Below are 23,586 nucleotides of genomic sequence, written 5' to 3' on the forward strand. Positions count from 1 at the left end.
GGCAACAGTTTGTATTCATAATGTTCTGTTATGTAGTCTGTAGATCCCAGTTACGTGTAGGTTTTCAAAGATGATGGTTTTCTTAAAAACTGTTTTTCCTATATTTTCAGGAGATTGTGGAAGGACCTCAGATGACATTAGTTTGACTCTTGTTGAGAGCTGTAGTCATGATCATGGTAAACACACAGTCACATATGCTATTACTATTACTTCTCAGCATTTTCCTTAATGTATATTTTCTTTGTATCCATTTAGATCTGCTCTCAGACACAAAGATGTATTGCCTCGTTCCCAATGATTCCTTCGCCTCCTTGCAGCCGTCAACCTCCTTGTGTCCTTCAGAGCTGTCCAGGGAGCCTGCTGATCTCTGTAACTCTGCTGCTTATCACTTCAGCCTGTCACACTCCTCCTGTGACACGGAGGTGACCTCTCATTCATCCATGCAATCTCAGACCTTCAGGAAGGAGCTCCGTTCTCGAGGTCTGCCACGGACCTCTAGCTCGGCAGGTTCCGCTTTCCCTGACCCGAGTCTGCCAGACTTTGCTCTGTATCCTCCACCCAGAAGAGGTGGCCTTGACCCTGTGCGTGAGCTGGAGACTGCCAGACCACACAGGCCAGGGCTGTGTGACAGAGATGGGGCAGACCGCCTGCACCAGCAGGACCAAGCTGTGCCCTCGACTTCTGGAGTAGAGTGCTACAGACACAAAGAGCAACGCAGGGTTGCTCGCTCAGCCTCTAAGGAAGCTGGGGAGAGTAGCTCAGGACTTTACCAGGTGGAAGGGAGTGGTGGTGGAAAAGCCTCTGGTGGAGGAGCAAAGTCCCAAGGAGGGGAGCGAAGTGCCGATAGCCTGAGGAGTCTGAGTACTCGCAGTAGTGGTTCCACTGAGAGTTACTGCAGTGGCACAGACAGAGACACCAACAGCACTGTCAGCAGCTTCCACAGTGAACAGACCAGCTCTACACATGTGGAGAGCCTGCTGTCACTTTCAGGGGATGAACGTGCACGGGAAACGGGAGAGACAGTATCTGCTCCTGCAGACGACAGGACTTCTAGTATTAGCCCTCGAAGTCTCGGTAATCTTCCCTCCAGGGAAGCCAATAAAAACCCACATGCCAATGAGCTGACTGCTAAACAAACTGCGGACACTCAGTCATCTGCAAACCAAGAACTGGTGGAACCCGTCAAGTGTGCCGAAGAGCCTGGCATCAGGACCAGTGCTGATGGCTCAACAGGTGTAGCTGTCACAGAGCAGGAGCAGGTGAAAGACAACGTTCAACCAAATTCAGCTAACATTGTTCAGAGGACTTCTTCTCTATCAGCGGGTCGCAGTGGACGCCGGCGGACTGGAAAGAAAAGAGCAAGCAGCTTTGATGCCAGCCATCACCGGGATTACATCTCTACGCGTGCTATGGCCAAGCCCTGTAGTGCTGTATTCACTGGTGGTGGAGAGGATGACTCCAGTGATCAGAGTGAACTCAGCTGTGCCTCCAGTCTCCGCTCCACCAAGCACCTAAGCACGGACAGCTCATCTAGCACCACCTCCCGCTCCTGCCACTCACCAGAGAGCCACTACAGGGCCCTGAAAGCCAAGCACATTTCAGCCAACGCCTCCTCCTCCTCTTCCACCACAATAAAACCTGAGACAGGAGTTCGAAACGGAGGGAAACGGCGTACCTCCCGCCGTACTCCAAGCACAGGCAGTGCCAAAACGCATGCCAGAGTGTTGAGCTTAGACAGCGGTACGGCTGCATGCCTTAATGATCCCTCCCACCTAGGAGCTCCAGCAGGACCTCGACCTCTTACCACCTCCAAATCAGATTTGGAAGCCAAAGAAGGGGAAGTCCTGGATGCGGCATCCCTGCTGGGTCGGGCCTCCCAGCTGGAATCGGTGACTCGCTCCAGAAACAGTCTGCCCAACCAGGCAGCTTTCGCTGAGCCTCAGGATGCCAATGCTGCTTCCCTACGGGGTATGTACCACACACTGAGCTCCAATGTACTGTACACATTGCATTCTGTGTGGTTTGCATTAGTGATGGATGACTAGTCTACTTTTTATGCTGGCAGACAGAATTAAGGGTTATTAGTCTGGTTTTGTTTTTACCTGCCTTGCAAATTGTTTACATAATAATCGCTGGTGATGGTTTGGATATGTATTGAACACAGTGAACATTGCTTCGCTGGAAACCTTTAGTCATACTCATGGTTTCCGGCACATGAAACAGGAGCACACTGGTAAAGTTGATCAACTTTAATCTGTTTAGGTGTAGTCGTCCAGCTGCCTCAAAATTGTGTGTGTTTGTGTGGGAGTGAGTGCGTGCGTGAGACAAGACTGCAGACGAGATGCTGTCTCTCTTGTTCATTCAGTGTAGCCATGGTAAGTTACCATGGAGTGGCAAGCATAGTGTTCCCTGTGTAGATCAGTTAGCATGATGGCACAGTGTGTGCTTTGTATTGAGGTTAGACAAGCAGCAGCTCTCTTATTAGTGTAAAGCTCAGATAGTATAATAGACATTCCATACTCCACATTCTTCAAATTTGCAACTGATATCTCACATTTGCTCTGTCTGGGTTCTTATTTTTTGGCTTCTGGAGTGTACACCTCCTGGGATTGGATACAGTATTGGAGGCAGGACATGCCAGGGCATATGACTGGTTGGCTAGAAACATGTCATAACCTCACTATACACTGTTATATCACAGTCAGTCGAGGGATATTTATTGGTGTCATAATATAAGTCCGTGACTGCACTTGAAGTTATCAGGGGTGGTTTTTAGTGGAGATTTGGCTGATTTGGAAGAAGCCGATGAATTCAAACGCTACCTCTGTGACAAGCTTAAGTATTTTTTCAGTGAATAAGTTGTGCATTATTTATCATGCAAACAAAAGGCCACATTGGCTCATCTTGATACACTGGGTGGTTTTGCTGCTGCAGCACTCCTTGTTGACTTGGGGTTAAGGGTTAATGCTAACTAAATTTAGTAGGAGATACTTAAGTTTAGCTAGGAACTGCTGTGTCATTTTTTTGCTTTTATTGCCCTTATCTGTTTGGCATACTTTTTTAGCCTTTCACCCATCGACTCTTGGAGTGTTTTATCTGATGGAGCATAAGACATAAACAGGCTGTATCTACTTAGCAGATGTGCTAACTTTAGCTAAAAGGAGCTGCTGGTCATAACAGATCAAGTAGCGCCGTAATAGCAAAATTCATTGTTTCTGCCATCATCGTGCCTCCAGTTCCACATGACCAGAGCATGTGCTTGTCAGCAGAATTAATCAGATATGGTTTAAATACTGCACCTCCATCTTTAAAATATTTCACATTTTGGTATATATTGGGGAATATTAGGAAGACAATTTGTTTAGAGAGTAAGATGCTGGATATGCATACCAGGTTCATTTTTCAGTGACCATGTCATTAATTTGTGTTTCGGTGTTGCTCTGTAACTGTTTTAAAATGTACCTGAAAGTAGCCGTAACACACGGAAAAATCATGTCCTCGTGTCCACATAAAGCTCTCATAAAGAGAGGAAACTTATCCAGTCTAACTGGCCAATGATGTCTCTCATCACGACAGCCCCAGGAAGTGAGGAGACGGTCATATTTCGCCGCGAACGTAGCACATTTCGTCGGCAGGCTGTGCGGCGGCGACACAACGCAGGGAGTAACCCCACCCCACCCACCTCCCTCATTGGATCTCCTCTCAGGTACGCCGTGAATGGAGCAGGGGGTCGTTTCTATTGTTGTGTTGCCTGGTATGAGCATGTTACCAGGTGGCGCTCTTTCCTGTCCCACATCACCACCAATTTGGGTCTTCTGCTGTGCATGACATCAAACAGGACATCATTTATGACTGGACTGGTTTCTCCACTCTGCATGTGGTTTCTTTGGTCCTCCTTTTCTCAAGACTTCTCTCTTCCTCCTGTTGTCATCCCATCCAATCTTTTAAATTCCACTTGGAGTCCTTACAAATTCAAAGGCACAAGGCCACAAGGTCTGACTAATCTACTTGGCTGACACGCCGTCTCCTCTCAGATGTGCGCATGATTTGTTAAGCAATACAGGCGCCCCGCTGTATCACATTGCTCTGCCCTCCAGAAAGAACTTTCTGTGCAGAGAGAGACTGATTATACTGATCATTAAAAAGCCACAGGTTAGGTGTGCAGTCTTTCCTGACATGATAAAATAATAATATGTGACGATAGAATGTTTTTATTTTGTTTGTTTATTATCTGTGATACTCCCAGTTGCTCTTCTCTAGATTTTAAGAGCCCAGTTTTGACAGTTTTTCAGCACACTGGACAAAGATGTTTTAATGTCCCCACCTTTTTCTTTTAAATTCAAGCTCTTTTTTTTTTAAATGCCTTTATGTAATTTAATTCCAATGTTGTGGCTTGTCCCGATCACATCCCTGATGCAACATTTTATTCATTTTATTACATGGAAAAATCACATCTTTACACAAGTTTAGTAAGTGTCAAACTCAGCAGGTCTCTAGCACCCTTTATATTAGATCAGAGTACTGTCTGGAGTGTATTAATCTTTTCTGTGCTCCATGCTTCCCTGCAGAATACTACAAATGAACCGTTACTCCTCGGTTTGTAGAATGATTAAAAGGAAGAAAACCACTCAGAGATGTAAAGTAGCAGTTATTTTGATGCTCAAAGAAAAAATATGTTAATCTTCCACTGATATATTTCTGTAGATGCACATCAGGTTCCTCTGAGGTCTCTTTAAACCCCCTCCCATTTACTTGTGCAACTGCTAGCTTACTCACCTCTAGGCAAAGCTCTGTTTTCTTTCATCTATCTTACAAGGTCACGTTGCTAAATGCTGAGCCTTAAGCAACAAAAGCAAGCGTGCAGCCTGCCAGGGGTCAATAAACTTGCAAAATCATTCCCTCTTTTACTGATTCCTCCACCCTTCACTGTCCCTTCACTCCCAGCACATTTTTACTTTATGCACTTATGCTGCACTAGACACCTTTGCCTTCTTAGGTAGTTTTCTTAATCCAACATTATAAGGGAAAGCAATTGAGTTTATTATTTTTGATGAAAATCCTCTGAATTGTCTGCATTCATTAGTCTGATTTCTGTTGTTGTAATCAGAGGCCTGAATTTATCAGCTTCATCAAGGATATTCTTCATCTAAAGTTTGACAGGACATTCACGTCTTAGTAGATTTTCCTAAGAAGAATTAAAAGACTGGAGTTAGGTTCACAGCTTTATAAATGATTGTAACTTGAGAAACGATAAGAAATAACTTCTTCATTCACAAGTCTAAACCATGTCTGACACCATCACAAAAAATGATTATTGTGTGAGGCGAAAAAATTAGTCTGTAGCCTCCGCATCAAATCCCACCATTTCAAAACTACACGTCATATCCTGCTCACCTTTTGACGTTATGTGCCAGCAATACCAACCCCAACCCCTTGGACTCCACCACTCATTTCCTCCCCTTCTTCCCTTCTCCTCCCAACAGTCTTCAGGAGGCTCTCAACCAGGCCTCCCAGCCTTCTACTTCCCAGGTGAAAAGTCAGCCATCCAGAACCTCGTCCCAGGTTACAGTGCTGAGCGCTAGCGCGTCCCTGCTGGCCAGGAATGGAAGCGCACACCTGGAGGGTTCTCAGGACAAGGCCTCAACTGTTGGTGCCACCAGCTTGCAGGAGGACTTCGGTAGGGAGTTAATGAAAAGAGCTGAGCAGTTAGGAAAGAATTTCTTTGGGGAGAGGTGACAGATCTGGTCATTTTTGTCATAAGACCTATATTTTGTGGTATTTTCCTCATGCTTGATTAGAAAGCTGCTGCTTGATATTTTGGATTTGCTCAAAGAGTTGTCGCAGATATGACCATGGCCGTCAGTCATAGCAGTGCACTATTATCCACAGTCGGTGGACTGTTGTAATCAGTCAAAGCCTGGCACCATTATCCATGCTCCATTTATCTCTGTGATATTGTGGTCTGTAGCTAATACTTGACCTTACTTGGATATTAATGTTACCTTATGGTCACATCATAGCACATACCCCAATGCTGACAGCAGTGTAACAGATTGGTATAGATGTCTATACGTAAGCATGTCTATTTAAACACTTACATCAAGGAAAAGAAGGGGTTGTGTAAGGGCTGTCATGCACTCTTCACCAGAACCAGTGATGAATGGATTATTACTCCTGCTCATAATTGAACTAGAAGCAGATTACTTTTGTGACATGCTGCATGGTTTGTGTGTGTGTGTGCGTGTGTGTGTGTGTACACTTGTCCCGTTGTCTTGTCTGTATAGGACAGACTGAGAGTGGCCTGATGCAGGTTTTTATGTACTCTAGATGTGAAGGTGATTAAAAGAATACTCAAGTGAAGATGTGGTTTTTGGAACATCTGTGAACAACTAGATGAAGTATATTATCTTTCGAAGTTTTTCTGAAAATTTCATCATGCCATGTCCTCCTGAGATCCCGCCTATTCATTATGTTCTCTGTAGTGGAATAAAAAAAAGTTAAACTGAGAGATTTTTCTTTAACTCGGTTCTCAGGAGGATATGCATTGCACAAACGGTCAGGTCCTTAATAGAAAGGACTTCAATAGAAATGGGTTGTAACAAATTCCTGAAAGTGATTTTTTTTTTTGTCTTGCTGGAATCCTAATTTCTATCACTGAGAGGCAGAAAATGTACTTTTACCCACACTTTTAATACCCATTACATTCAGTGTTTGGAATGCATGTGAGGTTTCACTTACTGAGGCAGAACAGCAACTTTACCATGGTAATATTATGTCTATACCTGAACAACAATGAGTACTGCAATATCGTAGGTATTTTAGATCCACCTTTCTTTTAATAGTAGTTGGATTCATACTGGAGGGTTTGGATTTGATAGAAAGGCTTGGTACATCTGTAATTTGTGGGCGGTGTTTTGTACCTCATCACAAAAAAGTGGAGTAAAACTACTCTGAAGCAACAGACATGTATTAGGAAAAATCTGACCACTTGTCCAGACCGAGCAGGAAATGAGTGACTTGCCTACAGCCACTGGGAGGAGGCACTTTCACTGCATAATCACATTAGCTCAGATGAATACAGCAATATTGTCAAATCCATCTAATTCTCCACATATAAACATGTAATTTAATGAAATTACTCCCACAGACGACGCCACTCTGTGCTTGTGATTTCCATGGACTGACTCTTCGTCTCTTTCATTTTGTTGTGTGCCTCCAGGAAAGCTCACTCCCTCTTTATATGAGGCTGGCGGATGTGATATGTCGCTGGTCAATTTTGAACCTGCAACCAGACGAGCCTCCAATAACATATGGTTAGTATCAGAATGATCACCTGATTTGTGTAGTGGGTTTTTAGACGACGGGATACAAACCCTGAGCTTTTTGTGTTTTTAATCAGGAGGTAGCAGTTTTCTCTAAAGAGCTGCGAAATGATTGGTTAAACAAAAGCATCTGCCAGCACCTCTAAGGTTTCTCGTGGGCGGATTCTGTTACCTTTTCTTCTGTACTATGCTAGACCTTTTTCCCTGGTTTCTCTCTAAAATAAAATAAAATAAGAGAGCTTTCTGATGGCCGTAGATTCACATTTAACAAAATGCCACTGAAAGTGAAGAAGTCTTAATCTTCTCATTAAGCTTTGAAGGATTAAACACCATAACACATGCCCTGATGATTTTTGCTTGGACAGCATTTTTTGAGTTTTGAAATCAGATCATTTACCTTGATTTAAATTGAAATAAATACATTACTTATTATCATTTGTCAAGTTAGCTTGCTGACCTTTTCTTGATTGTAGTGTTTTGCTAGTCGCTGCAGTGAGTTCCTCATGTCTCCAACGGTTATTTTTAATGGAACCCTCGCTTAAAAGGAAAACATGACAGTACAGTACAAAAACACAGCAAATTGCCTATTGGCTATTTAGTTTGAGGTCATCGGGAAATGAATCATGATTTAATACAGTAATTGCAGCAGATGCTTTTCTTTCATCAGTGTTCTCATTTTCTTTATACCCCGCAGGGATACGGACTCCCACCTCTCCAGTTCTACCTCAGTTCGCTTTTACCCTCATGACCTGGTGTGTACCCAACTAGTGAGCTCCTTTTGGCATGTATGTTTGTATGTTTGTGAAAAAAAGGAGACTTTCACCTCTCAAATGTCTACTTGAACCAGTTTAAAATGATTTTATGTGGTTATACAGTACTGTGCAAAACTCAAGCCACCTATCGTTTCTTTGTTTTGCTCAGGAAATGGGGAATAGGTGAAGCAATTTACAATTTGATACATGTGTGCAAATACAGTACATAAGAAAAAAAAACAGTTTACGTAATTCTAACAACCCTTAGGCAAGTATGTATCTGAGAAGGTTTCACCAAACAGTCCATGAATGAAAGGACAGATACATCTGTTAAATCTTTTCTCAGGTCTCAGCTGGTGTTTTTCTTATTTCCTAAAGACTTTGAGATAGTGTTCATCTGCTGTTAGTTGTTTTTAACCCTGCCACTTCTTTTCTTTGTTATTCCCTTTGCAGTTTTCATTATTAAAAAAAAAATTTAGGACACTTACCAGATTTTCAGCAATTAGCTCTTTAGGACTCACCCTGTTGTTGCAAAAAAGTATTTTCTGTCTGTTAAACTATTTAACTAAAGAAACCGGAACAAAGTGTATATTTTGCGACAGGCAGGTGTCTCAAGGTACACTTTAAAATTGGCTCTTTGCTAAGTTGTTTGTTATGTGTAGACACAACACTGCTTTAACCTTTAAGATTGGTGCCTTTTTATGTAAGCCTAAAAATTATTGCTAAAGAAGACTTAAAAGGTCTGGCTCTTTGAGAGGCAAACATAAAGACACAGGGGAAGAGTGGCTACAGATTTTTACAAAGTACTGTATGTGCTCTGCTTTTTTTTGCCAATATGCAACAAAGATGTCTTCAGTGGTGTTGTCTAACCATGTATGCAACAAGGGCTCATACGGTTTGAAGAGTGAATGGGATGTGATGGTGCAAGCTTTCACCTGTGTGAAAGCATAAATCAAATATTTAATTGTACTAAAAGAAAATGTTTAATGCTGTTAAAGCTTTATTATTACTCCTATATGATCTCTTTATCTTGTTGTAATGTTATCAATTTCTTCTTTATTCCAATTCATGTCTTTTGGACATTTGTCTAATTGTGGGATAGATCTCCCTCCCTCAGATCCGTTTGAACCGTCTGCTGACTATGGACCCAGAGCTGCTGGAACAGCAGGACGGAGATCTGAGTCCGGAGCTTCAGGATGCACCACTGGGACAAGAGGATCCTGCGGGCTCTGCTGCAGCTGGGAAAGCGAAGCAGTACTACCGTTTGTGGCTTCTCCCCTACCTGTGGGTCGGCCTGCACTTTGACCGACTTACCCTGCTGGCGCTGTTCGACAGGTAGGGCTTCACATCAGGTCATTTCCATCTGCTTCAGCTTTATTTTTACAAAGCACCATTGATGACCTCAATGCAAATTTAAAATTCGGTGTGTCACGTACATACTTCATCACAATTTAGTCGGGCTCAAAAATACTGAATGTTGGACTTGTCTAGAACTTTTCTACTAGAAAACCGGTTTGTTTTTTAGATAAATTAGATTATTTACAAAATTGATATTTCTTTTTATGAAATGTCTGCCTATCACAGCATGAGCCATTTATTTAATCAGTTCCAATTAAATTAAAGTGGGTTGCAGCAGTGTCTGACTAATGAATGAAAAGAGATCCCCTAGTTTGAGACTGACATTTCTCCTAGAGCATTCGGCTCCTTAAGAACTACCTAACTGTATTTCAAGCACATACATGTATACATTTTCCTTAAATGTCACCCATTGCAGGATATTTTGTGCCTGCTTTTGAAGAATAAAGTGAAATTCAATAGAAATAATTTTGATGTTACTTTGCTTTATAAGTGTATACCTGAAATTGTCTCAGCTTGCAAAAACACCTATCTTATTATTATCATTATGCATTATTAGCTGAAGTTTACTAGTCCAAAATACAGAAAAACAGGCCTTTTATTTAAAGCACACAAGAAGCCTTTATTTGAAACGAACAAGCAAAACTACAATCTGCTCTCCATTTTCCAGTCAGAATTACAGCATTACATTCACTACTCAAAGAGATCAACAGGTTAGCTTGTGTTTTACGGTTAAGCAGAGTATTGGGCCTACCACACCTGTTTCCACTAAGACAGGGATGACCTTTGCTAATTTAATGCAAAGGTAAATGAAACACAGCATGTGCAAACAAACTGTAAAAATGTCTGAACGAGCTTGGAGTGAATCATTATGGTCATAGCATAAGCTTTGCTAAAGCACACCCAGATCCTCACCGACATGACCTCTCAGGCTGCTACACCTCATGTAACAATTTTAGATCAGAGTTTTTACTTAATAATAGAGATGGCAGGATACCAATATCATAAATTTGGATATCTCCTGATACTGATATGAATCTGTTATAGTTAATTTTTTACTGTTTAACTGTTTTTTTTAATGTGTTGCTGCATTTTGTATTAGTTCATATACAAATTTAAGAGGACAAAGCACTAAAGCTATTCTAGCTAAAGCTATTATACTTGAAAGCAAGAAATACACTGCACCCAAAATATATCTCAGTTCAGCAATACTGATCTTTTTATTTAAACTTTAGCACCATTTATCTGTCACCGGCATCCAAACATCCATCGTGAAAGTGGGCAGCTTTATGCAGAACTTTAAATCTAAGTATTTAAAGTAATATTCAAGTAATTAAAAGTACAAATTTCAAAAACTCTTTGGTTCTGAAAAACAAATGAAGTGCACTATTAGCAGACAAAGGCAGTAGCTGCCCAAACCCTAAAAAAAAACAAAACTAAAAAACATTCTTGTAATAACGCATTTGTTATTGCACAGTACCATTGTACAGTCACTTAGCAATGACATCGGACAGACATCCGAGCTCCAGATATTGGTTGTTAAGCTTAACGTGGGAATGCTTTCCAAACATTCAGAGATGAAGTTGCACACCTGCTTGTACTTTTCTGGGATAGCTTGCTCGGAGATGAAATGCCGTGTTGCAGCACGTAACAAGGCTCCAAATGCTCAATTAAGCGTCAAAAACCGACATTTCCACAGCACAAGGGGGTTGGTCATCAAGCACAACCAATTCAACAATTTTCTGTTATCAGCTTTGCTTTATTGCTTTCTGAGGGGAGTTTCTCACGCCTCTGAATGTTTTCCAAAAGCGTTTGTTGATTTAGGTACACTTTTCTTCTTAGCATTGGAGGCCTGGATAAATTCCGTGTATAGTACTCCTTTTCGCTGTGTTCCTGTAAGTGTTTAATCATGCTACCATCTCGCAAAACACTTGGATCGTATAAGTGACATTCGGCAGTCTGGCTTTTTTCTTCTTTCAGTCTGAAATAACTCCACACCGCTGACATGACCGCTGACAGATCTGGCACAAGCTAGCCACGCTATCACGTGACGCACACTCCTCCGACGTGCTAAGGTCATGACCTGGGTTATACCGCGTCGCAAGTTTTGTGAGGCGCTTTTGTGATATTTAATGGATTGGGTTATTTTTTTAAAAAAAATTCTCCCCGATATCAGATCCAGTAAATTAGGTCATTACTGGGCTGATACTGTAGATCGGTCAATCCCTGCTTATTAACAGGGCTTTTGTTGTGAAACATTTTGTAGCAACAGCTTGGTGGGATCGCTTTGTTTGTTTTGTTTGCCGTAATTTTTAATTTACGTTGATTACATTGGCTTTATACTGCTGTCAGCTTTTGTTGTGAACATTTTAGGTGTTCTGAGCCACCCCTTATTTCTTTATATTTTGTTTCCAAAGTTGAATTGAGGAATAGGCTTTCTGAAGGTCGTTCAAAGTTTTTCTTTGGACATGGGATCCTTTTCACTTCACGTTTTAATTTTTATTTTTTAAAGCCAATTAACACTGACCTCTGAATCATTCAAGCATTGTGTGTGTTTACATAACAGAGAACTAATTTTAAATTGTCTTTTGGTACTTTGTTATTAGCAGTCTGTGTCAAAAACACACGATTTCTTCCCTTGTCTTTAGTTAAATCTATGCAAAATGTCAAATACAGCGCAGATTACAGGCATAAATTTGTATTTTTGCACCAAAAAGGGGATCAGCCAAAAAGCAGCATGGTGTGCAGTGTAGCCCTGAGAAATTTGAGAAAACAAATTGTACAATTTGAGGACGGAAGTAAAAACTAAGAGGCCTTCCTGCGATAAAGATGATATTTGACGACAACCCCATTCCCTATTGACAAGTTATGACACCTCAATATCTATCAATAAAGACTATGTTCGAAGTTTTTCCCAAGTGTAGCTGTAGTAAGCTGTACAGGCAGAGATCACCCTCAGTAACCCATTGATTATGTTCTGGAAGGAGGCCAGACAGAAATGGCTCTGATCAGAAAAGAGAAGCAAGGGTTAACCTTGATTAGCTTTTGGCAGCAGCTTCATTTTTCATCATGACAATTATCCCAAACATACTGTCAGGGCACTAAAAGCATACCTGGATGGAAAAACACACAATGCAACACCTTTGGTCATGGACTGGCTTCCCCAGAACCCAGACCTTAAGAATGCGTGCCTAAGAGAGTTTTTGTTCTTTTTCTTTCTTCTTCAAAAAACAGGATAGCTCAGGACTTTTGCACAGCACTGTTGTCAATTCTGTTTCTGTTTCTGGATTCAGCAAGAACATCAGCCACATTTTTAAGTCTTTGAAATTAAAATCATTCATCTTGCTTGGGGATTTGGAGTCTCTGCTTTCTATCACTTGTCTGTAATTATTTCTATGTGGGAGTTACTCAGTCAGACTTGTCTAGCTGTAAGCTTCTCAACAGCAGCAAGAAGAATAACCACAGTTGGCAGTGAAAGAATTGATTTTTGATTTGTTGTTTTTTAAAGCACCACGTGGATCTCTTCAGTCAATATTATCCTCCTAAGTCGCTCCAGTTTGCTGACCCATCACCACAGGCTGCCAGTTTAAATGGAGAGCTGTTGACATTATGTATTTGTTGATCCCAGTCTTTGGAACAGTTTTTTTTTCTTCTCTGTTAAATCTTCCAAATTATTTTTCAATTCTAATTATTTAATTTTTTTTTAGAGCTGACTTTAAGGCTTGATGAATATTCTATTGCGTTTTCAATAGTAAGCATTAGAAGAAAATGATTTTGAAGTCCTTAAGTGGCCGAATGTACCTGTGAATTGACTTTTTCCCAATTGTTTCAGGAACCGTGAGGTTTTAGAGAATGTGTTGGCAGTGGTGCTGGCTGTCCTTGTGGCCTTTCTGGGTTCAGTGCTGCTGGTTCACGGCTTCTTCACTGATATCTGGGTCTTTCAGTTCTGCCTCGTCATTGCAAGCTGCCAGTATTCCTTACTAAAGGTGAGTAGCTGGGTGTACAGGACTCAACCTTAAAGTGCAACAAAGGAGCACTGCTGCAAAGAAGCAGTTTAAAAAGCTGCAAAATGTGTTAGGCATGCCTGCAGAGGTTTGTTATGCCTTTAAGGGAATAGCTGATGCAAAAATAAAAATGATTTATTTCTTTACTCAGGAGAGTTTGTAATAACATGTTCGTACGAGGTATGTCAACATTATCATTTTAATTGTGCCTTTCTTTATCGACAGAGTGTTCAACCAGACTCCTCTTCCCCTCGTCATGTAAGTATGTCATTTGCAAATCATTAGAACAGGGCGACTTATTGAGAAATGACATCAAAACAAGATATTAAATGGATTTTATATAAGAAGTAGAAAAAGTAGAAAGTCAGTAGTACTTTGAAGCTCTGTAGTTATTATTCAGCAGCTTTTTGTTGCTTTGTTGTGGTTCTGAAAGATGATGCTGCTCCATCCCCCACCCCCTCCTAGTGAGCCTGGGTGTTCCTCCCTCCCTTGCGTCAGTGGCCTGCTCTGAAACGGCGTCTTTTATTAATGCAGCTCATACTCAGCTGCAGGCACAAGCTTTAAATAGCTGGTCAGAGTTTAGACCACAGCTCACTCTCTTACTCTTTATCTCTGTCTCTCTCTCTCTCTCTTTTCCCCTGGGTGTCCTCTCATCTCACCTCAAGGACTTTATTCCTTCCCATTTCTCGACATTTCGGGGTGGGGAGATAAAAACAAGTCTTTTTAATCAGATTGGTGGTGTGTGAGCTGTCGCTGCCTCCCAGAGCAGAAAAGCAGGACATCTTATAGCCTCTTGGGTTGCAACCTGCACGCTGCAGATATGCATCCTCCTTCTCCTGTGAAACCTTACACTTGATACTATTTCTGTTTATACCTGTGTCACTCTCCATGGGGCTGATATAACACTAATGCCTTTAAGGAACGATTGTTAGAATGATCCTTGTATTACACTTGGCAGTTACTGTTTTTTGCTGTTATCCAAGGTTTAAAACAAGTGCGCACGCTAGCATTATGGCTTTTTATCTTGCTTAATAAATACTATGACAACAGACAATTGTTATTTAGAAAGAAAAATGTAAAACATTAGGATTTCTCTCCTTTTTTGCTTATTTTAATACACAGGGTATGTCTTACTGAGCTATATTGAACCACAAAAAAATGTTTCTTTAATGTTCCATTTGTATCCTCATACCCTTGTCCCTGCAGGGCCATAATCGTATCATAGCATACAGCCGGCCTGTCTATTTCTGCCTGTGCTGTGGCCTCATTTGGCTGCTCCACTACAGCAGCCTGCGGACCACTTCCTCTCGCTTCAGCCTGTATGGAGTCGCACTCACCAGCTCCCTGGTGCTCACCTCTGCCAGGGATCTCGTCATAGGTGAGTACACTACCTTGTTACTTCTTTGTACTCTGTGAATAACAATCTGTGTTTAAAGCAAAGTCAAAGAGAAGCATGCCAAAATGCTAAATCCTGGAGATTTTAGAAGTGATTTAATGAAAGGAGGTGACATAGCAAGACAACTTTGAGCAGCACAGTTTGGGTGTGTATGTGTGCAAAAGCTGGAGGCTGAATCCAGGCCAGGAAATGCTTTAAAAGTTATAAGTTATCCTGCAAGTGGCCATAAGCACTTTATCTGATAAAATATTAATGACTAAATAAGGAACTTTCAAAGCTGACAAAAGCATTTTTGGAAAAATTTATTGAGAATATTAAGAGTTAAATTTCAGGACTCATCTGATGAAGAATTCCTAGTGTGAGCAGTAATAACCAAACAACCCAGCAGCTGTCATGAAATGTTGAAAGTGTTTTAAACTATGGAAGCACTGACAAAATAGCCCGAGTCCAGAAATCTCTAAAGTAATCCAAATGGTTCTAACGTTTGCCACCATTAATAAGAAGATATAAAAAATAGGTTTCTGGGATCTGATCCATTGATTGTGCAACAGTCATAAAGTGCAGACTGTGTGTGAGCAACAAATCTCTACTAAAAACAAAATTTTTCTTTTGGTTTATATAGATATTAAATGCTCCTTTCATCAACTCATAATCGATAATTATTGCTGCATTGTCTTTGGAGAAGTTGCTGTACACTATTAGGAACCAGTAATATTTGTAGTGAGCCTCAGGGTATTGTTTCCTGTGTGTGAAAGGTGATCCCTGCAAATTACAGAATTATAGGATGATAAATGTGTTTAATTTTGCTTTGCTTGCTTCTCCCTGCAGTCTTTACTCTGTGTTTTCCCATCATCTTCTTTGTGGGGCTGCTGCCACAAGTCAACACGTTTGTCATGTATCTCTTCGAGCAGCTGGACATCCATGTGTTCGGGGGCAATGGTGAGTAACTTTTAGATACACAACATTTCTGCAGGGGTGACTTTGACCTCTACAGGATGAGACGTCAGCCACTTATCCACGTTGCTTTACCTTATACATTATGATATACCAGGCATCATAAGAGGCCACTGTGCTGATTTGCATTCTGCCTGCCCTTGTTGCTGTCAGTTTGAGTGCTCTCATTGCTGGCATCCTCCCTGTTCCCTTTGCAGCCTCTACAAGCCTTCTGTCAGCATTGTACAGCATCCTGCGCAGCATCGTCACTGTCGCTCTGCTTTACGGCTTTTGCTACGGAGCTCTGAAGGTGAGCGCAAACAATGCCTAATAACGACTAAACACAAAGAGCAAGCGACGCTCAAGGAGGAGTGTATTCTTGATCAATAATGTTAAAAATACAAAAAAAAAAAACGTATTTTGTTGAGGTGGTGACAATAAATGGAAAAAATAAGAAGTACTTGATTCTTGTTCTTGGCGTTTGAGGAGAACGTGAATGATTGTGTCGAATTTCAATCCAACTGGTTGTTGTCAACATCACTCGACACTAAAAACTGTGAAGCTCAGTTTGCAGTAGAGAACTTATTGTGGAATCGCCAGGATACACTACTTGTTATTTATTGTCCTAATTCATTATCCTTTAATTCTCCATGTCTCCTCGCTTCCCTCACTTGCTTCTCATCCTCCGATGAGGATGGGAGAGAGATGTGATGAAGAGACACAACCATAGTTGAGAAATTCTTACTCGTATAGCATCAGTTTTAATCGTTGTATTGATGTTTTGCACATCTGAATTACCTTTAAAACTGACAAGTACAAATGTCCATAAACATATTTTTTCCATATCATTACTGTACAGTATACCTAACTACGTAAAGGTGTGGGTGTTAAATATAAAAATAAAAACAAGACTAACTGTTGCTTTCCGTGATGCCAAACCACATTGCAAACGTGTTAGATTTAACACATGAAACAAGAAGGTATATTAAACAGACTCTCCCGATGTCGCTATGTTCTGTTATACTGGCTGCTGGCTTTTATCCATAGCACTACAAAGTAAGCCTCGTGGGAATAAGCTGCGTCACATGTGGAAGAGCAACATTTAAAATTATGCAGATGTAGCCTATGCCACATATAGGCTACATTTGTTCTTGCTCACTCCTACCTCCTCCAGAAGCCTCTTCTCTATGTCCTTTTTAATCTGCTCAAAGATCTGTCATAATGTTGGAGGAAGAGATTTGTGGGTCATGGCAGGATAGAGGATACACAGAACCATAATTTAGCATATTGAAAAGAAGCTATTGTCAGGATTCGTCTTGGACTGTTTCATGGTAGTCCATCCAGTAGTTTTGGAAACATCAGGCATCTACATGAAAAAGCTGTATGTGTAAATATACCAGCAACATAAGGTCAGACACCCAGAAGTGTGTTAAATCCTTGATACTGTGTTTCAGGAGTCCTGGGAGCCTCATCACATCCCTGTGCTATTTTCTGTATTCTGTGGCCTCTTGGTGGCAGTGTCTTACCACCTGAGCCGGCAGAGCAGTGACCCCTCTGTCCTCCTGTAAGTTTACAGACACGCACCACAGCTTTGCTTTGTATTAAAGCAAAATTCACATATTACATGCTTTTAAAACCAAAACTGGTCCTAATGGTTGGATGGGTGAAAATGACTTATCTGGTTCAAAAAAGGATTTTCCATTAACTGCTTCATCCGTTAAGAGTTATGTGTGACCTTTCTACTCAAACATATTCTGTGGATTATCTTAGATATGGATTTCCTGAAATCAGTTCAAATAGCTTAACACTGCTTCACCAAATAGTTAACAGATGATGACTCCCTCACAGGAGGTTGATGGCCTTCAAACCGGTAATATTTTCTTCTCTTTGATTTACAGCTCGCTGGTACAGTCCAAGATTTTACCCAATTTAAGAGACAAAAATCCAGAAGACCCCCTTTCAGAGGTCCAGGACCCTCTGCCAGAGAAACTTAGGTCTTCAGTGGTGAGTATCCATCAATTTTAGTTGTTAAAATTGTTGCACAGTTCAAATTTTCAGTCTAAAATAGTTTTTTTTTTTTGGTTCTTTGATCCCTTAAGTGTTTCTTTTCAAATGTTTTAGAATGAGCGTTTGCAGTCCGACCTGATCGTCTGTGTGGTCATTGCTGTCCTTTACTTCGCCATCCACGTTAGCACAGTATTCATAGCGCTGCAGGTACAGTCATTTCTTTGGTTTTGAATATAGAATATCAAATGTAATGTGTGCTGTATTGTTACATTACATATTCTTTTAACACTCATGATTATCTAGTCAGTTATTTTCTCTTGTTCTTAAAACCAGCAAACACAAACTGTAAGGATTATTGCATCTCTGTGTTCCCGCAGCCTTTCCTCAGTTATGTCCTGTATGCTCTGCTGGGGACAGTGGGGTTGCTCAGCCACTACCTGCTGCCTCAAGTTCGCAAGCAGCTACCCTGGTACTGCTTCTCTCACCCTCTTTTAAAAAACAAGGAGTACTACCAGTTTGAAGTCAGGGGTAAGTACAGTGAATTTGAGTCACATGGGGGGAATCAGAAAAATAATTATATTTAGTCTTTTTTTTTCTTTCTTCGTTTTCTTCAGCATCTCAAATGCTCTTCCTCTCTTTTGTCAGATGCAGCCCATGTAATGTGGTTTGAAAAGCTGCACGTGTGGCTGCTGTTTGTGGAAAAGAACGTTCTCTATCCACTCGTTATTCTCAACGAGCTCAGCGGCAGCGCCAGAGAGCTGGCCAGCCCGAAAAGACTCGACACCGAGTGAGGACTCCGTTGTTTCTCTTTGTGACTCTTTCTCTGATTTCTATCAGCTTTTTAGAGTGATGCAAGTTTGAATGCGTGGTACTTAAACAAAACAAAAAATGTTCTTTGCTGCTGCTCCAGAATCGGCGCACTGATGATCACAGTGGCAGGCCTGAAACTGCTTCGCTCCTGCTACAGCAGTCCTACCTACCAGTATGTGACGATCCTCTTCACTGTCCTCTTCTTCACCTTTGACTACCGTCATCTGTCGGAGACGCTGTTGCTTGACCTCTTCCTGATGTCTATCATTTTCAGCAAGGTGAGAGAAATGTATTTAAATTATTTGAGCGAATATTCTGATTAACTGCAAGACACATGCATACATATCATATCACAGGTGGATGATTCATATTACTGGTTTCTTGACTGTTTCTTTCTGGGGGTTGTTTTGTGGGGTTTTTTGGGGGTTTTTTTAGATGTGGGAGCTGTTCTATAAGCTGCACTTTGTTTACACCTACATCGCCCCCTGGCAGATCACGTGGGGTTCAGCCTTCCACGCCTTTGCTCAGCCCTTTGCCGTGCCTCGTATCCTTTCACTGCTGTCTCTTATCACAGCATACTATAGACTGAGTCAGCAGTTTCTTATGTTGGTCTGCAGCACTGCAGTAAATCCTTCCTGTTATAACATGTTAAGTGTTTTGTTTTTCTGTTTTTTGAGGCTGTAGTTTTTCTTGTAGCAAGTTGTCAAATGACCTTGACCTGAGGCCTCATCAGACTCTGCCATGCTGTTTGTCCAGGCTGTAGTGTCAGCAATCTTCTCCACCCCCCTCAATCCCTTTCTGGGCAGCGCCATTTTCATCACTTCTTATGTCCGTCCTGTCAAGTTCTGGGAGAGAGACTACAAGTGAAGAGTTTTTTTTATTTTTAAACATTTTAATGTCAAATACACTCTGACACTTTCTTGCACTTCTAAAATGTGTTGCTCTTTTCCGTTTTCTTGCAGCACTAAAAGGGTGGATCACTCAAACACTCGACTGGCCTCTCAGTTGGACAGAAATCCAGGTGACGACATGTCTTTTGGTTGAAACTGTAACCAGAGAATTGCTTGTTTAAATGTTGATATTTAATTGGGGCAGACTTAAATCCTCAGTGTGTCCTAGTGACCACACTGGTTACACAATAAAGCAGTGACGTGTGATTTATTAATGTACTTTACTCCTTCCTTCATCTGTCCTCAGGCTCTGACGACAACAATTTGAACTCCATCTTCTATGAGCACCTGACCCGCTCCCTGCAGCACAGCCTCTGTGGAGACCTCCTCTTGGGCCGCTGGGGAAACTTCAGCACCGGGGACTGTTTCATTTTGGCTTCTGACTACCTGAACGCGTTGGTGCACCTCATAGAAATTGGCAACGGCCTTGTTACCTTTCAGCTTCGAGGGCTGGAGTTCAGAGGTGAGGAGATCCATTTGTAAAAAGTGTTGAACCAGCTGTTGCAGGAATTCAGTTACTAATTAATGACAATTAATTATTAACAAATGTGTTGTAGTGCAAGAACTGAAGGTTAAAAGAAATTCAGAAAACAGGTGTTTCACTACAGCTAATATGATCAGTCTTATTTGTTTCCAATAAATAAATAAATGTGTATGCGTTAGTCCCCGTAGGGAAATTACTCCTCTGCATTTAACCCATTCACCCAGTGAAGCAGTGGGCAGCCACCAATGCAGCGCCCGGGGAGCAGTGTGTAGGGACGGTACCTTGCTCAGGGTAGCTGTTCAGTGGAGTCGAACCCCCGACCTTCCGATCATGGGGCAACCACTCTACCTACTGAGCTATCCCTGCCCAAGTAGAATCCCAAGTGACTAAAATGTTGTAAACAATCTTTAAACGTAACCTTACTTGGGTCTTGTCAACTTAACCAAGATCATGTGGTCTAACGTTTTGTAAGTGTTTGTAAAAATGTATTTTATGACTTTTTAGTGTACCTCATTAAACATTATTTTCAAGTGTCAGGTCAGACCTGTGGCCCATAGCACATCTCTTCTTTTACTCTTCACACTAAACAGGCTGTATGTATCGTTCAGTTAGTTTTAGAGCTTGGACAGCTGTGTCAACATTATAAGTAGAATTAGTATATATAATGTATGTGTGTATATATATATATATATATATATATATATATATATATATATATATATATATATATATATATATATTCATATTCATATTCATATTCATGTAGCCCCTTCCGCTGGGGTTACTTGCGTAGTAGCATTCCAACAACGCCCTGTTTTCGTCTCTTGCCCACCGATGCCTTCTTGTTCCAGTAGCCCACTTCTCGTCAGGGTGCCCTGGTTCCTCAACACCTGACGCGGACCTTGTTGATCCGGGCGACGTCCGAGCCGGCATGCCTTCATATTGATCTGTCTCGCTCATGTCTGCAGTAGGCTCGCTTAGCATAGGGGGTCTAGCCTTAGGACCCTTACTGGATACAGACGCCCCAGGCAGGAATCGAACTTGCGATCCTCTGCTCCAAAGGCGTGTAGTCTAAACACTACTAGGTGCGGTAACTCCCAAGCTAGGCGAGTGGCTCCAGCAGATCCCGGGAATAACATCGGAGATCTCTGTCCAGAAGAGCGCAGTCCTGGGAACAGCTAAGATACTGCGCAGGACCCTCAAGCTCCCAGGCCTCTGGTAGAGGACCCGAGCTTGAAGGATAAACCGCCCGCAAGGGCGTGCTGGGTGTTTTTTTATATATATATATATATACACACACAAGATTTTTATATTTCCACATGAACAAAAGTATTGTCCCACACCTCTTAATCTTATAATTCAGGCTTTTTCAGTCCCATGGCCATAAGTGTATAATATTAAGCACCTAGCCATCTGTCTTAACAAACGTTTGTGGATCATTCTAAAGAACTCACTGGTTTCAAGTATGGTACTGTAGAAGGACATCACTGCTGCAGCAAATCATTTTGTGAAAGTTCTTCCCTCCTGGATTTTCTACAATCAACTGTAAGTGTATTATTGCAAAGGGGAACCGTGCAAGAACCACAGCAACTCAGCCATGAATTGATGACATGAAGTTACAGGGTGGGGTCGCTGAGGCATGTAATGTGTAAAAGTTGCAAACGCTGTGCTGACTCAGTAACTGCAGAGCTCCAAACCTCCTCTGCCATTACGATCAGCATGAAAACTGTGGACAAGGAGCTTCACGACATGAGTTTCCAAGGCCAAACATCTCCTGTAGGAGTACTGTGTAGGTGGCCCAGTATTTTTGTCCATGTAGTGTAGCAGCACAAAGTTAACTTTAAAATTGTGAAGCCAGTTCCCATCGTAGATCTGCCATAGGGCAAAATAAATGTGACACGTATTGGCTTTCAAGTGTGTTTGGCATTTCATAGATCTCCAGTTTCAATCTCCATTCATATTTGTACACTTGTTTTGTTTTTTTGTTTCTTTTTTTTTTTTTAAGGTCAAACTAAACCCTAAGAATTATTTACAAGTGCTACTTGAGATATTTCATCAAAGTGGCATTCCACTGTATTTGTTTAGTCATTCTTATCTCCTTCCCAAACACACCTGGTCGTGCTTTATCATCAGCGTGACTTTGTTTTATTCAGCCTGAAGCTTTGTGCTGCAAATAAACCTGCTGAAACATTAGCTGAGAACATGTGACAGAGTAAACATTTTATAGAATTGGAGGCACACCCCAAAGCATGACACTCATCACCAGTTTCTGTCAGCAGCTTTGTGTTTATTACAGAGCATCTTCCTTCTGCTGGTTTATTGGATTAAAGCTCCAATGATAAAGTGATTAATCAACGTGTTAGTTAACAGAAAATTATAGGTTGAACTATTAATGATAATCACGATTCTCTCACTCGGCGCACTTTACCGGACTAAACTGGAACGGACCTGTGTCCCACACAGCATCAATAACATGCTGACTTTTCCTCCACAGGAACTTACTGCCAGCAGAGGGAAGTCGAAGCCATCACTGAAGGGGTGGAGGAAGATGAGGGCTGCTGCTGCTGCGAGCCAGGCCATCTCCCTCACATCCTATCCTTTAATGCTGCCTTTGGGCAGCGCTGGCTGGCGTGGGAGGTGCTGGTCACCAAATATGTTCTGGAGGGCTACAGCATCACTGATAACAGCGCTGCCTCCATGCTGCAGGTGTTCGATCTACGCCGCATCCTCACCACCTACTATGTCAAGGTTTGTGGGATGACACGAGAGATGTTTTAGTGCAGTGTGGGATTTCTAAAAGTTCTAAATGCATCATCCCTTTCTGTGCTCAGGGTATCATCTACTATGTGGTTGCTTCTCCTAAACTGGAGGAATGGCTGGCTAATGAGACCATGAAAGATGGCCTGCGGGGATGTGGAGAGAGGAACTATGTCGATCTGGATCCCACTTTCAATCCCAACATTGATGAGGACTATGACCACCGGCTTGCGGGCATCTCCAGGGACAGTTTCTGTGGTGTCTATCTGGGCTGGATCCAGTACTGCAACTCCCGAAGGGCCAAGGTAATAAGGCCTTCAATTCTGCTTGTGGAACAGTTATTGTCCCCCAAATTGCATTAAGGAGGCAGCAGGCTATTGGTCTTTTTTTTTTCAGCTGTACAAACAAAGCATATTTCATTGGATTGTCACAGTAAATTAAAAAATATTCTAATAGCATGACAGTAGCAACTTAAGATCTTCAAAGACTTTAAATCCCTTGAGCAGTTTGATTTTAATCACTTAAAAAGTCATTGCATCTTGTTACTGCCCAAAGGGGTCCTGTGGTTGCGTCAGTTGTTGTCAGATGATATGGGGGTTGTCTTTTTTTAAATAAAAAACTAAGTGAGGGGATCACAGAGACATATTGAAAATATCTGTATTTGGAGATAAAAGCTGCCCTTTAAAATCTTTCATGTTTTGTTCTGATTGTAGCCACTGGACAGTGAGAAAGACTCGCCTCTGGTGCTGCTGTGCTTTGGACTGTGCGTGCTGGGAAGGAGAGCTCTGGGAACTGCAGCCCATCATATGTCCAGG

General features: G+C 41.6%; 1 protein-coding gene across 8 annotated transcripts in view; it reads left to right on the plus strand.

The window, feature by feature from the left end:
- The window catches only part of pcnx1 (pecanex 1), a 37,125-nt gene that overhangs the window by 9,771 nt on the left and 3,768 nt on the right, over window positions 1-23,586 (plus strand). For 2 of the 8 annotated variants that reach the window (XM_087833225.1, XM_087833228.1), the window contains exons 5-29: window positions 111-176; window positions 256-1,968; window positions 3,577-3,706; window positions 5,484-5,677; window positions 7,220-7,313; window positions 8,017-8,074; window positions 9,177-9,409; window positions 13,263-13,416; window positions 13,660-13,692; window positions 14,641-14,812; window positions 15,659-15,769; window positions 15,982-16,073; window positions 17,218-17,327; window positions 17,662-17,767; window positions 17,885-17,977; window positions 18,148-18,298; window positions 18,416-18,557; window positions 18,681-18,858; window positions 19,016-19,124; window positions 19,314-19,443; window positions 19,543-19,601; window positions 19,778-19,993; window positions 22,509-22,762; window positions 22,846-23,076; window positions 23,485-23,585. In XM_087833225.1, coding sequence (XP_087689351.1) covers window positions 111-176; window positions 256-1,968; window positions 3,577-3,706; window positions 5,484-5,677; window positions 7,220-7,313; window positions 8,017-8,074; window positions 9,177-9,409; window positions 13,263-13,416; window positions 13,660-13,692; window positions 14,641-14,812; window positions 15,659-15,769; window positions 15,982-16,073; window positions 17,218-17,327; window positions 17,662-17,767; window positions 17,885-17,977; window positions 18,148-18,298; window positions 18,416-18,557; window positions 18,681-18,858; window positions 19,016-19,124; window positions 19,314-19,443; window positions 19,543-19,601; window positions 19,778-19,993; window positions 22,509-22,762; window positions 22,846-23,076; window positions 23,485-23,585 — 4,930 coding nt within the window. Of the gene's footprint in view, window positions 1-110; window positions 177-255; window positions 1,969-3,576; window positions 3,707-5,483; window positions 5,678-7,219; window positions 7,314-8,016; window positions 8,108-9,176; window positions 9,410-13,262; window positions 13,417-13,659; window positions 13,693-14,640; window positions 14,813-15,658; window positions 15,770-15,981; window positions 16,074-17,217; window positions 17,328-17,661; window positions 17,768-17,884; window positions 17,978-18,147; window positions 18,299-18,415; window positions 18,558-18,680; window positions 18,859-19,015; window positions 19,125-19,313; window positions 19,444-19,542; window positions 19,602-19,777; window positions 19,994-22,508; window positions 22,763-22,845; window positions 23,077-23,484; window position 23,586 lie in introns of all 8 variants that reach the window. The other 6 variants (XM_087833227.1, XM_087833222.1, XM_087833223.1 and 3 more) reach the window with 6 other exon arrangements.

This window comes from Neolamprologus brichardi, chromosome 19 (genome assembly GCF_056152115.1).
Source record: "Neolamprologus brichardi isolate AB-2024 chromosome 19, ASM5615211v1, whole genome shotgun sequence".
In the NCBI taxonomy this organism is placed as follows: Eukaryota; Metazoa; Chordata; class Actinopteri; order Cichliformes; family Cichlidae; genus Neolamprologus; species Neolamprologus brichardi.